The 17,811-nt window shown below is 39.0% G+C and overlaps 1 protein-coding gene across 1 annotated transcript in view; it reads left to right on the top strand.

Annotated features, from left to right (window-relative positions):
* The window catches only part of VAT1L (vesicle amine transport 1 like), a 55,336-nt gene extending 45,689 nt beyond the window's left edge, over positions 1 to 9,647 (top strand). The window contains exons 8-9 of the mRNA XM_065641132.1: positions 7,118 to 7,201; positions 9,281 to 9,647. Coding sequence (XP_065497204.1) covers positions 7,118 to 7,201; positions 9,281 to 9,379 — 183 coding nt within the window. The 3' untranslated portion in view covers positions 9,380 to 9,647. The remainder of the gene's footprint in view (positions 1 to 7,117; positions 7,202 to 9,280) is intronic.
* Positions 9,648 to 17,811: the final 8,164 nt, after the last annotated feature.

The following is a 17,811-nucleotide window of genomic DNA, read 5'->3' as shown; positions in this document are numbered from 1 at the left end:
TTAATTTTTTTTTCCTGAAGTAATGCATAGCTTTACTAAAAACAGTTGATAAAATTCATGATATAACTGAGCTGAACAGCTTCATGTAGGATGATGAAAGCATTATATTTTGACATTTCCACTAGGAAGTTTTTCCAAGGCACGTTGCCTTCATTGTTCCTCTCTACTAAACAGCCATTACTAACGTGTGCCTGAAGCCCCCAATGTGTTACATTGGCATCACAAGTGGTTTAGTGTTCCAGCTTTGCAGTCTCTCTTATTTTACTCCCGAGATTGGTTCCATATAAGAGCCAAATACAGAAATGGATCAGTAGGTTTAAAATAATATCCAAAAGCTTCAAAATAGCATCCATTTCTTAGGCAGGCTACATTTATCTTTCACACCATGAAATGGTGCAACAGGTAATTAGTAATACATTTTCCATTTAACTTTTCCTAAATTTATAAAGCACTAGACTGATTTTACTATATTCTAACAACAAAATGAAGTTCCAGAGACAACATAGCGTCAGAAAGCATTTCTGAGTACCTCAGCAGAGATTACTGTTGGCTTTTGATTTCAAATGCAGAACAGTCCAGGAATTAGTTTGAAGTAAAATGGATAAAAAAGTGGAGGCTTGACCATAGCATTACACAATTGAAGCATAATTGTTTGTTTCAGGCATATATTATTTATAAAGGCTCAGACTTACATTCAGGAAAACATCTGCGTTCAGGAACTTGTGAGAGACAGGGCGCTGGTCTCTTGGTCTCAATTCAACTGCTGAGCTCAGCACTTGGAGGGGTCAGTGCTGCAAGTACCAGGGCAGGAGCGGCTGAGACCTGAAATGAATGACTTAAGATGAAAAACCAGACAAGATATCAGTTTTAGTGATCTAATCTGGGGAAAACATAGTGCTAAAAACAAACAAGAAAAAAACAGGGACAACATAGGAAAGAAACTAAGGCAGGTGTACAAGAGGCATTTCAGGAAAAAAAGTCTTCTAATCAATTTTAAATGGGCTGGTTTTACACACTCCCATCAAAAGCTATGAAAAACCACTGTAATCAGAAGCTAACTGCAAATATCCAAATCTGATGACATGTTACTTGCTTGCTTTGGAGTATTCTTTGTTTTCTATGATTTTAAATTTGCAGAAATTATTTAAGTAAAATATGTTTTGTGGCTGCTATTTTTAATTTCAGTATGAAGATCTTTTTTCCTCTCTGAGAGGTTACAGGTATTAACATGCTTAACTTTGTTCTTTTCTACATATATTTCTCACAGAGAAATGTATTGCAAATCAGTGAGGAGTGCTGACAGAGCACTTTGTTAAACTTACATAGGTCATTTGTGGATATAATGTGATTCCTAAAAGAGCTGGATTCTTAGTTGCAGTATTACCACTTTATTATTACTACTCTGCTGTTACTAATGCTGTACTGTTTTAGAAATGGTAGTAAGAAACCAAAATAGTTTTTTGTTATGCAAGCTCGTACTTTATTTTAAATTAGTATTGCTATCAGCTCACTAATGACAATGGCTACAATAAAATCATACCATGTTCCCAGTGCACACACTGCTGCTGTAATCAGTAGAGGAAAATAATTTATACTGTTATTGTAGTGTATTTTCTTTTGTTGAAACAAAAACTTTGCAAATCATATGGTCTGCCATGAGATATTAGCTAAAGAAATACAGAAATCTGTCTTTTAGAGCTGCTATATCAATGTAGCCAGTCATTGCTACAAGGAACAGGAAATCTTTTGTGTTTATAATACTGTGTTATTTCTCTTCAACAATCTCCAATGCTAATGTGATACTAACTAAACTAGCTGTTTTCTTAAATTGAGGCTATATAGGTATTTCACCTACAGCCTACTTGAAACCATTCCATTTGCTGCAGTGATAACTTTTTTTTTCCCAAAAAGATACCAGGTTAAAATTGCACAAAGAAAGTTTAAAAATGATTTAATTTTTTTGTTTTCTTTTTTAGCTTATTTTGGCAATAGGTAGCATCAAGACCTAAGTGTCAGTAATTTCAAGGTACACAATCAGTCTTTCTAAAATGATAAAAAGATCCTCAAATCCAATAGAATCAGCAACACTGAATGAATCATTATAGCAGCCTACTCCATTTGAAAGATACCTTTGAAAAAACCAACGAAGTAAAGACCAGACTAATCTTTTCCCCATCACAAAGCTCAGAAATAAACTCACCCAAACAAAATACCCCAAAATATATACACCTGTCTAGCTGAAGCATTATCCTGACATGCTGAGGTTTTCCTGTTAATTTCTTTGTGTTGCTCTTGTATGAACTGGACAGGATTATAATATTCAAAAACTTTATTTTTTTAATCAGTGAAGGAAGCTTGAGCAGAATGTTGTGTGCCATTACCCCGGGTGCAACATCATTTCTGAGTTTGCAGGCAACTATTGGCACAGCCAGTTACTGTCAAAGTTCTCACTGGAAGTAAACAAGTATTGAGCTTTCTCAGTCCAGGTTTTAAAAATCAGTCAGACCCACATGGAATTCCAGACTTATGCATAGTTAGAATTTCTGAAATCCTGTTTTTTACTGTATATCATTATGTGCATTGTCTTCGAAAGTTGAATGACGAGGCAGGTAACTGGCCCTTGAATTGAGAACCCAGTGTGCCTGGTCAGTTCGCTTTTTCCTTGTTTTTCTGTTTGTATGCAGAATTTTTAAAACACTTTTTGCAATACTTCTCTGTATAAAAGTTCTTAGCCCGAGGCCTCATGGTTACAGCTTGTTTTTAAAGACAGAAAATCTAGTCTGGTAGGAGATTTAGGTATTAAACAGTATTCTGAAAATAACCATTGTCGATTAAGATAAGTGCCTTGGCTTGATTGTTAGAAAATTTGAGGCTAAGATGAGCCTATTTGAAGCAGAGTAAGAAATTTTAAAGAGGACACCATATCCAAAGTTCCTGATACTTTTGAGGAGCAGCCCAAGAGCAACACTACAGAGGTGTTGGAGAGGGTGCAGGACACCCATCAGAATTTAGGCTTCCAGAGAACAAGCTGTTGTGACACCTCTGTTGGAGCAATCCCTGACCAGGGACGTGAAGGCATTTCTGCCCCTTGTCTCCTACCAAGGTCTATTGGCAGTAATTGTTGCTCTTCTCAGTATGATACGCAAAGCAGATGGACAGAGATGGCTCTGGTTCAAGAGAAGCTCTGAGATCCCAACTGTAACATCGCCTCAGGAAAATATAACTGAATATGCTTTTTCTCAACAGGCCTTCTTTGCCAGCTTTGTGATTTTTTTCTTTTATTATCCTGTGTTTGTACCAAGAATTCTTTGAAGAATTCTCTTGGTAGCATTGGTAGAAGCACATGTCTTTAAATGTGCAAGTGTATGTTAATAGATTAAAATTTTCTAGGAAATGTTAAAATTGTTAAATTGCCTATAATGCTAGCACAGAGCAATGGTTCCGTACATTCCCAATTGAGCTCTACGTATTTTATGTTCCTTGCCTCTCTGTTTGGGTCCAGCAGAGTGGTAGGACTAAGGAGCAGAAGGAGCTCATAGAAGGCTCAGAAATTCTGCAGCACTTGGGAAGTTATGATGAAAAATGAGAATTTGAAATACCTCTCACAGGGCATCGCAAGCATGATTTGTAAAGGACCTTGAGGTACATTGGTTTTATCTTTCTAGACCATGTTTTTTGGTTTACAGATGACTTCATTATTGCACAGGTTGTCTTAATTTCCAGATTCACTGTCATTGCTGAAACACACTTTAATGAGGATATGTGATAACATATCCATTACTCTACCCTTTGTACAGCTGAAAGGGATACAAGAAATATACTTGTTCAGAATTGTTTTTCCAATTACAACAAACATATTCCCTAAAGCAGACGCAAATTGTTTCAAACTGCGTTAGAAAGGTCCTTTTCCCCTGTTTGTTATCTTTTTCCACCAGACTGAACAAATAGGGGAAGGTGATTCTGCTCTAAAGTGTGCTTAAAAACAGTATGTCAAACTAAAACATGAATTAATGCAAAAGTGTGCTTGAGGGAAAAGGCCAACTTGGAATTCCTTTTATTTCTCCTTTGCTATTCATCATTTTCCTCTACCACTGCCTAGGAGCAGCTGTGTCGGGTTCATCAGACAGTGCCTGGCTGTGCAGCATTCTGGGCCTTTCTTGGTTTTCAGTAACTGGTTTGCCAGCTTTCCTTACGTAAATAACATGGAAAGTAGAAGCAGTTTCCTCTTGTCTGCTAACATGTAAAAATAGTTCTGATTCCAGTGCAGAGCTCTGTGATACATGTTGTGTCAATCTGGGGCCTCTCAAGGCTAAAATCTGTGGTTCGGCATTAGTTTAGAGACAAACCTTCTAAGGGCTGAGCTATACTGAAAACAAGCAAAAGCCAACAGAATTTTTGTCCTTTGTTCAAATGGAAATTCTTTATGTTAGTAAACACCCCCTTGCACTATTTCCAATCCAAGAGCCCTCTTGCTGATGCTACTGCACAAGAAGAGGTTCAATTAACTTGTCCTTGCAAACCAATAGAATGTTGGTGAAACATAATTTAGGGATGCGATTCTGTAAGAAGAGGGAAGTCCTTTGGATCCTTGCTACTGGAAGGGATATTAAATCAAACTTGAACCACTTCAGAGAACCTCCAATAAATTCCAGGATTTCCAAATGCCTCGCTCTACTACCGGTTAAGCCAGGGTCTGATTGTAACCAAGTGCAGGTGATTCACTGTCTTCATTGGTTGCAAACACTCAGGCACAGACTTGGCATAAGCTTCTCATGATGCTCTGTGAGAGGCAGACTATGCACAGCACCAAATGTTCACGTGACAAAGTAAATGCTTTTACATGGTCTGCACAGGACAACTGAAGGCTTAACCATACTTGCATAGCTAAGAAGGTTTTTAATACTCTGCCTTCTATAAGAGGGAATGGTTTTAATATTCAGGCACCTTGGGAAACAAGTAGTTGCAGTCTGTGTTGAATAAGTGGACTGTTAGCAGCCATAAACATAAAAATGACTCATTTATAAAATAGCTCATGGTCCCTTAATTCAGATATAGTGTACTGAATGGCATTGCACTAGCACACAATTTGACTAAGTGGGTAGGTAAGTTGCAAATAACACTAAAACATACAGATGTAGTATCAGCTTTTCAAACTTTTTTCAGTTTTTTATATATTTTTAGCAGCTCCATCTGGATCCCATAGCCACTATTACTGTTGTAAGTTTTATTGTTCCCCATGCCTCTGTCCGCTGTTTGCATTTCCAAGCTACTTACAAGTGTCCTGGAAACAACTCCTGAACCTTTCTCCAGAGTCTTAAATTCGATACGGTGCACATGAAAAATGCAGGGAAAGCACATTTTCTCAAATTTGCCTTGCTAAATATGATACGGCACAAATTAAAATAAATGTTGCATACCTTGCTTTCCACATGATGTTCTGGTAATAAATTTCAATGGACAGGCAAGTGTGTGCGCTGATTTCTCCAATTCTGTCACATCTATGTTGGTTATTTATACTGTGCTATAGGCTCCTAAAAGCTTGATTTGGCTAATAAGTTTTGTAAAAAATAATATAGCTGCTGCTTCTTCAGAGTCCTGGTTGGATATTCTTAAAGGGATACTGTTCATAGTGCAGACAAAGTCTTGTAGGATACTTAAGTATTGTTTATGCTGTAAAGTAACTTCATAAAAGTTATTGTGATTTTGTGGATTACATTTAGAGGTCAACCTTCTATCCGGTGGGATTCATAAGATTGTGTTTTCCAAGGTTAATTTACAATTATGCCCTAAGCTAGAAAGTCATTGTGTTTTGCAGTGCAATTTTTCTTTTGTTCTCAGAGGTTTGGTTTTTTTTAAGCCTGGTATTTACTAATTGAGGGAACCACTTGGCAAAATTAAGGTTGTAATATTGAGCTCACTGCTGCCAGCTTTCAAAATAAGGCTGACAGATGGTAAAGACATTTTGTGCCCAGCATCCATTAAATTTAATTGGAAGTTAAAAGCTGTATTCACTTGGTGTCTTTAAAATTCTCATACTTCCTTCTGTATTAGATATTCAGTAACGATCTTAGGTGCCTGAACCCCAATTCAGGCTTTAAAATGTACTGTGGGACCCACCTATTCCTAAGTATAGCATATTGTTTCAAACTTATTGAATATTTTAAGAATAATGGCATAGAAAACTATGTCACAGATGGTGGATCCTATTAACATAGAACTCCTTCTTGTCTCAACATATCCTGTTATGCCAGCAAAAAAGTGTGATGAGGATATGAAACAGCCTTTATGTGTACATTTTCAGTTCCTGAAGTTTCCCACCATGAAAGTGAGGAAACTTGTGACATCTTCCAATGTTCAGTGATTTAATAGTGGTCTGCATGCAGCACATTGAATGTTCAGCACAACACATGCACAATGTCAGTTCATCAACACTGAGTCTCATGAGTTCTGAAACTTCATACATCAAAATAAGCTCCTCCCCAGTGCACTAGTAAGAAGAGGTTTTTGTTCCTTTCCCACACATGCTAATTGCAGGCAACTGTTAAATGTCCAGCCTTAGTGGTATCTATAGGACACTACTTATTTAAAATTTAAAAAAAAAAGTGAAATAAGTACTCGCTTATACAGTGAGACCCACAGTATTGCATTAATCACAGCCACTGCCAGGATACCACATTCCCTCCATAGGAACACAAAAGAAATTGATTGAAAAAAATCATAGGTCATGTAGAAAAACATTTCATGCTTTCAGTGGAAGCAGGGTTTCTTGACAAATATTCTGCAAAGGGAAAATCTAATTAACAACCTGTCAGAATTAACTCCTGAGCCTGTATTTCTCTCTGCATCTCAACTAACCATTACTTTTATACTACATTAACATTCTGTATTACACTATTCAGAAACCGTCTTCAAGACTCACATCCCATTTTGGCAAACACAATGCAAAAATCAGGCCTTACAGATTCACTGAAAATGTTTAACTGTTTTGTTTCAAGCAGCTATTTGAATGACCTTGCACATGGCACACCTTAAACATATTGCTGGTTTTGGAAGGAAGGAATTCAGGCTTCTCTCAGTACGTGCCTGAAAAATCATCAATGGCTTATGTTTCTTTCAGGTGAAGGAGGCCATGCAGAGAATCCATGACCGAGGAAATATAGGAAAACTAATTCTGGATGTGGAGAAAGCACCCACTCCCCTGGTGAGTACAAAGCACTACATACATAGCGTACAGTCACACTAGTTAAAGCATGGTAGTGACCTTTGGAGAAATATCCCTTATGATTTTTTTTTTCATACTGTTTTCTTCTAAATCCATAGCACCTAAATACAACCAAGAATCATAATTTATATTTTTAGCCCAGAGTGAAATGCAATTGTAATTCCTAGAGCCCCAGCAGTTAGTTTTCTACACTGAACAGCCATCTCCCTCTCCAAAAAGTGTCTGCAAGTCTGAGAAGAGAGTAAAACAGCCACATCTATGTCTGCCACTATGATGGAAAATAAACATTTCACATAACACAAAACTCCTGTATTAATAAGTGGATTGAATAGAAAAAGATACAGTCAATATTACTTCAGCATACAAACACAGAAGTGCTTTCTGATTCCCATACAAGAGTTGGGGTAGGAATTTCTTCAATTATGATATATGAAGTATATTATCTAAATACTTCCTTCTAGAATTGTTCTGAAGGAAGATAGCTCTGATGGGGCTCCAGTCAACCTGATTTGGAGCACTTAACATGGTACTGAAACATCCCAGAGAGCAGTGGGAAATGAAAGTCAGGGTCAGGCCTAATCATTCACTGATGATGTAGGAAAAGCAGTAAAAAAAGATAATGAAAAACTGACTTCAGATGAATACTGATGTATGAAGTTTGCTTTCAGACCTGAAATATCTCCTGTTTTGAAAGAACAGAAAAGAACCTGGAATTACAGTTAAGCTTTTACTCTCTCTTACTTAAAATTTGCCCTAAATCTTATAGAAAATTACTGCAAGGAAAAGGAAGGCCTTGGGAACCTCACACAGGGAAACTGGGCATTATTTTGTAGCTGAATTGCATCTTAAAGTGTAAACAAGAATCCCTACCACAACATGTGTACATTTATTCCATCTGTTCTCTTCATGTTGTATATTCACAATAGCCATTGGTTAGAATGTGAGAACAAATCCAATACGCTTTCATGAAAGAGTGTTAATAGAAAATATGGATGACTTTGGAGTATTGCTTTTTCTCCATTAAAATCACATTGTGTTTGAGCTTTTTATTTCCAGCAAACGCTAGTCATCAAACAGCAAAGGTACATCACTGCATTTCTCTTTAACAAGTAAATGAGTCCCTTGCTTAGTTGGTTTTGAAGTAGTTATGGGCTAATGCAAGAATCTTCTTGTGTCCTAAGAGAGGTGATTTTGGTATATAGGAAAATTCAGTCACATTAATCTATGCTGTTAAACATTACCAACTGTCTAGTGAACCAGGCTCTTGTTTAGCCTCCAGAGACAGGTCAAACTGACAAGATGAAGTACAGGAGAGTCTCGCACCTTTCCACAGCTTATAATAAATATTCCCATGTGAAAAAAACAACAAACCAAAACAAAACAAACAATATGTACTCCTTAAATGCTGTCTTAAACTAGAAATTTCTGCAATTGCCTAGTACCTGTACAGACATCTTTAAGAAAATATGGAAATGCAGTTTCTCCCCACTCATGTGTGATCCAAGATTTGCACTCTGTCATGGGTATAGTCTGTCAGCATCTACACATCCACTGCTTTTTAAGGTTTCATCGTTTTTTATATAAACCAGTTGCTCCCTGGCTTTCGATGATACTGTGCCTCACATGTGACCAGATCCCATCCATTAGCTGGCATTAAAGGAGAGTGTTATTCATTTCTGGACGAGCAGATACAGAGGGAGTTGTAAACCAGAGGTCTCACACATTCTGTGAACTTCCTCCGCAATCATATTTCCTATCTGAGAGCCTTTAATATCAGTTTGCTACAAGTGCACAGATCAGAGTCTGCTTGTGCAACTATCCTGCAAAGCAGCTTTCTGTTAGGTAATCCGCTGTAAGCCGTGAGGGAACAGCTTACCATTTTAGCTGGAAGTGGTCTAGCGCCAACACATTTTTGCACTGACAGATGGTTTATTTTCATGTTGCAACCATGTCTTCTTTCATTTTTGAAACCACTTTATGAAATGAATCAAACTGAGATAAGAATGAAAAAAAACAATGTGAAAGGCACTCTGATGTCCTTCATCTGTCACCCTACAGATGGCCAATGACAGCACAGAGACAAGTGAGGCTGGAGAAGAGGAAGAAGACCATGAAGGGGACAACGAGAATAAAGAGCGCATGCCGTTCATCCAGTAACAGCCAGAGGTGCTGGGAGCAGAAAGATTGATGAAGTAGAAGGGAACACGACTGGGAAATCTATTCTGTGCATCAGTGAACAAATGCTGTAGTACAGTGTGTGTTGTATTTGTCTGCAGTCAGCTGAGCTATGAGCCGTTGATCATTGTTGTTTTGAACTCAAGTGCCATCCTCATCCAGTGCAGTATTATGACATTCCTGTGTAACACCCTGTTTCCCTGTAGGAGTCCCATGGATTTTTCTGTTCCAGTTGAAAAGCCTTATTAACTTACTGTGTAATTTTAGATGGGCATCTCTTTCATGCAAATTCCAACATTTTGCATAAAGTTGGGGTGGGGGTGGGGCGCGGGAGGCTGGGCTTTTTTTGCAAGTTGACAACAGTAAGAAGAAAATTCCCCACTTGCTGTCTGGCAGATTCCAGTAACTGGAGGGAGGATTTTAAGTTTGTTGGTTTTCAGTGTTAAAGAAGTTTTTCTTTTATGAACCACAGATAAAAGTTGCAAAAAAGATGACTTCTCATTTTCCTCAGTCATGCTTTATCATTTTATAAGCAATCCTATTTACATTTTCAAAAATACCTCATTCACAATTGTCAAATCTAAAATTGTGCAAGAAATCATTAATTGAGAGACTTTGATTAGTATCATATAATCATGTTGGTCACCCACACCAGTAATTCAACATTTCATTCAGAGTGCCAACTGTCTTGGCTTTCCTGTTGATCTGAGGTATCAGCCTGTATGTTACAGGCAAATAAAAAGGTCAGCGAGCTGCTCTTTTTTGACCCAGAACTTTGTTTGCCTGTAGCAATTAGCATTGTTATTGACACATCAACATCTTCCACTAAGGACACATTGACTCATCTGTGTCCAAAATCCAAACCAATTTTAAATTTAATTTTTAAATTTCATTTTTAGATTGTATTGCTTAGGATCACTCATCAGTATGTGGAAAGAAATTTGTTGGTGAAGTTTACTGCTCTGAAATCACTAATGTGCTGATTAACTACCAAGCTGGACCTGAACTACAGAAGTTAACCCTGTTAAAAATGAGTTTTAGGCCTTAATCCCATCAGAAATTATGCACGGGGATAACTTTAGGTGAGTCAAAAGCTCTGCTCCATGTGTACAGTTATGTTTGTAATTATTTGCAGGATCAAGTATTCAAAGACCAGCTAGTCCTATCTACCTCCCACTAGTGGAAACCGTATCTAAACATGACAAAAAAAACCCCAAACTTTTTCCATGTCTTTCACCTATTCAAGCAGCAGCTGCTCAGGTCCTCAACTGTCTCGTTAAAACAACTATTTTAAAATTACTGCAATCACCTACAGTAGAAATGCTAAAGGAATGTCAGAGACCTTGTATAATGCCATATATCTTTGAAATAATATATTTTTTTCAAAAGGAAGTATTTCCCCAGGCATGGCTAGTTGTTCACCTAAATCTACATGTATCCTGTAGTGACAGAAGTTAAAAATTAATATAGAAAAGTGGAGAGGGAGGGCTTCTCCGGCTTTTCTCAATGTGAAAGGACTTGTGGGTCTGGGTGACTTTTATGTGTGGTTTTAGAAGATTCTCTTGTTTTTCCATTTGTTTCATCTTGCTGCCTGAGTATTAATGTCCATCTCTTTACACTGTACTTGTGAAGTTGCTGTTCTAATACCAGATAGTTGTGCAGAATGTTCATTCTGAAGGAGTTTCCCTTGGGTTAAACAAATTCAAAAATAATGAGAAGAAATAACTGTGGAGAAAAATTCAAAAAAGCTTTTGAAATATTAATCAAACCAGAACTTCAGTTTTTTCTAGATGTTGATGCAGAACTTGACTATCGCCGATTTTCTTTTCAAGCCTACACTTCCAGTGCCATATCAGGCCCAAACAGGGACTTTATCCACAGGAAAAAAAATATATATTCAGTGACAGGTTTCCATGTGTTGGGCTTGCCAGTTGGACTTTTAGGAAAGGCCATTAAGTTTTCACAACTCATAAGCTGAGAATGGTAGGAAATATGCCCAATTTTGTTTTGCAGTTAGTGTAATGCTGTTGTCCTGCAACAAACCTTAACATAACTAGGAATTTTGATTTTATGCCAAAGTGAGCAATATTGCTGGTGACCTTTGAGCTGGCAGTAAAGCGGCATTCTCAAGGCCTTAAATTAGTAGGGCAAGCAGAATAGCAAATCCGTTCTTCTGTTATAAACCGCAGTATGGTTGGCTCTACAGTTAAATTCCCCTTCTGGACAAATAAAGGTGGGTGATCTTGGTCATGGCCACAGACACCACAGGGTCAACAATCAAGTGAAATAATTTTAGTTAGTTCTTTCTGGTTTTGTTCGCAAGGCAAAAATATTCTTCATGCTAATTCATACCAATTTTAGGGCCATTTTCTGATCAGCAGAATGTCAGGTAATTGCAGCGAGTACAAAGGAATAGTTCTGGATCTACCTACATGCAACACAGATGAGTATTACCATCAGCAAGCTAAATTTTACTCTGTGTTTTACTGGTATTAATATGGCAAATATGAAGGTTACTACTGAAACGAATGGAAATTTTGCAGGTATCTATCGTGGAAGCAGGATTTGTGCTAGCAGAATTTGGCCCACAAGCCCTAAGTACCTTTTAGAATATCACAAACAGTAGTATCGCGTCTGAAGTAGTAGAGGGCACACTACGCAAAATGACGATGCTGAGACTTTTTACTGACCAAGTCTTATTGTAGTAGAAATGAAGGTTTGTGCTTACTACTGACAGTGTTGTTTAAACAACTCTTAAGACAATTGGATAGTTTCTTCAAGTGAAACAAATTATTTCTCAATTTGCCTTAAAGGAACTGTGAAAGCTTCTCTTTAACTTAAGCCTGATTGAAGTGAACTGAAACACTGTTTAATTGTATTTGTTGCTTTAGAGCTTTTGTTATATTGTGCCTACAAAGCAAATTATGTTTACATAAAAATATAAATAAAATATTGAGCATAGCATTATCCTTGGTTTACATGTTTTATTCTAATATCATGGTCACATTGGGGAACTGACTTGGAGTTGGTTAAGAGGAAAATTTTAGGTCTTATTTTCCATTTTGGTCACTGAAGGATATACAAAGAATTTTTTGTTATTACATAGTACACCAAGGTTATGAAAATGGCTGATTGTGCTACTTTACAGAACATTAACAGTTTAGATATAAAATGCTGAATGTTGCAGTCTAAGAAATTTGAAATGTTTTATAATCACCATTCATGAAGTGTGTTTTGATATGGATATGGAAACTAGTTTCCAGAATTTTAGCACTCAGGTTGCGCTGGGAGATGGATTGACACACAAGATATCCTCAGAGAGACAGTTCCTTTCAGAAATAAAGATACACTAAGGGAATTATCTTAAAACAGGATCCAAAACAGCTGCCACCAAACTAGCTAACAGAAAGCAGGAGACATGATTTAATCTAAAAATCCCACTCTGCCTGGGTCTTGCTTTTAACTCAGGGCTGCAAGGAGGTGATTCAATTCATATGAGATCTTAGATTACCTCTCCTGAAGGCAATTCTTACACTTTTTCATTCAAAGAACTGATGATGGTTACCAAACCTTACAGGTCATCTCCGGCCTGTACTTGAGTACATGGCTTTAAAGGTCTCCCCTACATGAAACGAAGAAAGGCTTAAACTTCAGTTTAATATCTAATCACAGGGGAAATGTTAGCTTTGGTTCATTCCAGTCATGCAGGACATGCTATAAAGCCTCTAACGTCCCTGGAAATTACTGCATCTGCCATGTAATCTAAAAGCTTATATGAACACTTGCTGGTTCTGCAGAGGAGCAGAGTAAATTTCTGCCCTCAGTTTTCAGGCCTCAATATGTAAATAATGATCAGTGCATCCCTAATCACTGAGTCAGGATAAGGCTGAAAGCAGCCATAGCCTTTCACAAACTCTGTGATTGCTACCAAAGCCCTTCCTTGTACCAGCTTTCCCAGTGGGCCATCCATACTCGACTCCAATACAACCTGACACACTGAGGCTGCTACCAGGCAAGCCGGGGTGCAGCAGGCTGCCTTGCTCTGCATACGGCCAGATCAAATGCAAATCGTTCTAGGATACTGCATATCCCTGGGCCTCACCTCATCCTCCATTTTGTGCTTCCCTTCTCATTTTCTGTGAGCTTAGTGATTAATCCTTGTTGGTTTTTATCTGAAAAGTTCTTCTAGTATGGCCATGATTGCCAGCACATAACACACTTAAAACCTCCAGCTCCTAGAAAACTGTGCAGGTTCCTCCCCCTGGCAGCGCTGAAGTCCCTTCGTGTGAGCTCATGCTTAGTTTCACCGCAAAAGGAGCCAAAACAGTCAGTAGACTGTAACTGCTATCTGCAACAAGGCACTTTTTTTCCCAGTAATTTGTAACATCTAGGCAAACATCCTAACATTCTCCTTTGAGAGAACAGGTTAGAATATAAATGCAAATGTAGCTTTGTCTGCTTAGTCTGAGCTGTCGTGCTAACTGATTGCACTCAGTTGATCCTAACTAAGCCTCTCATTTCGTGTTTACCTGGGCTACCTCTGGTATGTTTTTCTGAACGTTGCCTTATCTTTGCTGTTTGTAACAATGCTGTGTTGGGCACCTCACAACCAGGATGCTGTGCTGAAACTGGAAGCTGTTGTAAAATCAGTGCAAATTATGAAGAGTTAGAGGATGAATGCACAAAGAAAAATGAATCATGTATGTCTCTGCCCAATAGTAACAAGTGAGTAGAAGTTGTAGCATGTTCTCTGTTGATGTATTTGTATGCTTGAAAGGGAGAGTGTGGGGTAGTTTGTTATGGGTGTGGGGTTTAGTTGTTTGCTGGTAGCACTTTAGGAAAATTACTTCTTTACCTCCTGAAGAATTTTAGGTCACATCCACTTTCATCCCCCACAGAGCAACAGACAAATTCCTAGTGGACTTAATAAGTGTAGATTAACCCTTCACATATGGAAACATCTCTTCCACAGGCATTTTGGGCAAGAAAAAGAAGCCAGGAACAAGCATCGTGATTGTCATGTCTCTTAAAAACTGAAACACCTGCCATCATAATACAAGATCAGCATTCCTTTAGAAAGGAATGTTTTTCACAGTTGTTAGTAAAAGCTTTAAAATGGAACTAAAACATAACCTAAAAAGAAAAAGGAACACTCTTTAATCTTACAGCTTCTGAACACTCCTGATGTTTAATGTTTGGTACAGACACCATGAGCCTCCCAACAACCCTACAAAGTTGCAAAGCAAGCAGCCAGGGATTAAATGGATGGGCTAAGAAATGCCACTGACACCTGTTAGTTTAGGAACAGCAGCTGCCAGCTCTAAAACAGGGAAGAGGGTTGCAGGGGTGGGAGCCTGCTTGCTCCCTTTCTGAGATTAGGAGGGCTTTGATCTGGCTGAAAGAGCTTTTTTAATTTTTTTTTTCTTGCTTAGTGACCATGCTGAGATGCTACAATTACCCCCAAAGAACTGAGAAAAATTATGGAGGGAAAATGTGTTCTACAGTGAGGGCTGAGGGGTTGGGGAATAGGTGGTGAGCGCTTCCCTGGGGGCAGGTACGCTCTCAGAGCTGCAGCTGGGAAGTGCTGACCCCCAAGGCCACAGCCCCCTGAGCTCCCTGCCCGCCAGGCACAGGGCTCTCTGCCCACCCAGCCACAAGGCCCAGCCGCCCTCAATCAGCCTCCCGCTACCTGCAGCCCAGCTGGAAGCTGCTCTGCCTCTGCCATTGGCCAGACTGGAAATGCACTGCCTTCTGCCAGACATGAGCTGTGTCCCTGCCAAACATCATTGTCCTGATAAGCTGCAGGCTCCAGTATAAATCGTTTGGTGCTCTTCTGCTGGGTAATCTTTGTAAATACATTTCCCACATGGAGAGATGTGTTTCGCTGTATATAGCAGCAGTAAATGATGCAGCATCTCAGCTGCCCTACAAGAACAGAGCGAGATGGCAGATAGGCTAGATGCATTATTTATGATAAGGATTTCTGTACTTTCCCTGAAATGGCTAGCCCTTGGGCTGGCCAGGTGGTAAGCTGATAACCAAACAATATTTGTAAAGGCTGGAGGGTGCAGTTAGCTGAACAGTGACTAGGGCATCTCCTGGTGATACATGCATCGTGTGGCCTGGAGGACATATCAGATCAGTGATGTTTTCCAGAGGCTTCTAGGAGAAAACATTTCTTTTGTTGCTGACATAGAAAAGAGAAGATGACAAGTGAAGTGTTTTTCTTTTCTAAGTCAGTTTGCTTTGGCAGATTATTTTTCTGTTTCTCTGCTGCTTTTTTTTTTTTCCTTCTAGTGTCTGCATTTTATATTAAGGAATATTTTTCCACTGTAAAAAAAAAATCAAACCAAGTCTCATGTGACTTGCCAAGCGTCTCATGGGTTGCATAAAAGCATCATTGTGAGTTCCTGGACCATTTCTGTTGTAGACAGGAAAAATAAAATTAAGTGACTTGTCCAATGCTATATTATTGCCACTTATTTTAAGGACTTATGGTTCTCTGGCATTTAATTATCCACTTACAGAAGGAATCCTGATTAAACTTAGCAGCTGAGCTGGAAGTTTTGCCTCCATGGCTGAAAGCTGTGTCTCAAATCAAACCTGCTCTAAAGCAAAGGAGATACACAGGACCTTAGGGTGAATACCCTCAGCTGAGACCCTGTCAGCAAAGCCACATAGAAATATATGCAGCTGAGAGACAATAGTCTAATTTTTCCTTGCTTTCTCATCAAATACAATAGTTCAGAGCTTGAATCAACACTGAATATGGCCATTATAATAATTTTCTACTATTTTCTTGGTCATCCTCTCCACATATATCTGAGTAGTTGCCTCTGGTAGGGCATGGCAGGGAAAGGAGCAACCCAGATCCCTGAACCACCTTTTTCTGACAAGCAGTGCCTGGCTGCAGACCCCACCGTTCTGGCTCATCCTCATGACATGGGTGGAACTGGGATGGCTCCATCTGCAAATCAGATGGGAAACGGTGTTGCACACCAGGCTGTAAAAATAAGTGCCATGACAAAGTCTGACTGCCAAGTGACACTGGACCTGGACATCAGTGGTGTGTCTGTGCAGCGTGTCACTTGACAGGGGCAGCGCTCAGAGACCCAGCACAGGCAAGCAGCAGGGGATTTACAGGAGGAATCCTCTTTAAAGTCTCACCTGAGTGATCAATCTGCAACTGCTCACCTAAACATATTAGATGCCATTGGCTGTGCTGCCTGACACTTGCTTTAACCAATTGTCACAGTTCACATAAGTCTCATTTCAACATTGTCTTTCTTGCAGCACATTCTCTGGCATTGTAGGTTAATTTAATAAAGCATACATAATATGATTCATATGAGATTTTTGATCTGTGTTTTATTCAACATGTCAGTGATGTATAAAGTTATTACAGAGTGTTCTGTTTACTAATCATCAAGCAAAACAGGATAATAAAAGGATAATTGCTGCAAGCTTCCTTCCTTATTCCCATTAAGATGGTAAATTCAACTCAAACTGGAATTAAATAGGAGTTTTACCACTGGCTTCAATAGGGACAGCATCAAGCTGATTAGTCCTCTAAATGAACCTAGTCATAGCTGCAGTATTAAAACTTCAGGGAGTAATATTTATTTCCATGTCATAACTTTTCTGGTGGTGGAAAAAAAGGATTTTTTTTTTTTTAATCCCTACTCAATTCTCCATATTAAAATACACTATACATATTGCCAAACCCAATTATCTTTCTTGAGGATGCAGTATTGTTTATACTGGTTTTATGGAGCCACTGGAGCAAGTAAATGAAGTACGAAATGGGAAATCCTTGAGCAGAGAATACAGCTGCTCCTCTACATTTGCAGCTGGGCTGCTTCCGATGCTCTGGGGACTGCTCTACTGGAGGCAGCATGCAAAGGCTGGCCAAGCTCCTGTGTCAAGTGCCAGGTTGTTTAAGAAGCTCAGATATGTAAAGCAAGCACTTGTATGACGGATCGTGCATTGAGAGATGAATTTTCTAGCCTTTCTTTGGAACAGCTATTGTGTTTCCTGGTCACATTAGAACCCTTGCGGAGGGACTGCTTTGATAGAGACCATTCATTTCTTGCAACCCAGGGAGCATCTGCATCAAGCAGCAGTGTGCAGTGCCAAGTTCCTCAAACTAATAGAAGCCCAAGCTGTCAATTCTATGTAGGAGCATGTAGCTCTGCACGACCTGCCAGCTCATGTCCGGAACCAGCCTTGCCACCTCAGCAGCGCAGACTAGCTTCAGATCCAGGGCTGCACTAATATTACTGGCTCGCTTCTACATGTCCAGCTTTGGTGACCTGGCACCACTTTTCATCTGCATGGAAAGATGGTCCCTGACTGTTTTGCCATTAATTTCCAGAGGAGCAAAGGCCTTACATAGGCAAAACTCAGTTGCTTTT

The sequence above is a fragment of the Caloenas nicobarica genome, chromosome 9 (assembly GCF_036013445.1).
Source record: "Caloenas nicobarica isolate bCalNic1 chromosome 9, bCalNic1.hap1, whole genome shotgun sequence".
NCBI lineage: Eukaryota > Metazoa > Chordata > Aves > Columbiformes > Columbidae > Caloenas > Caloenas nicobarica.
The sequence above is the reverse complement of the archived record's forward strand: the minus strand, read 5'-3'. Positions and strand labels throughout refer to the sequence as shown.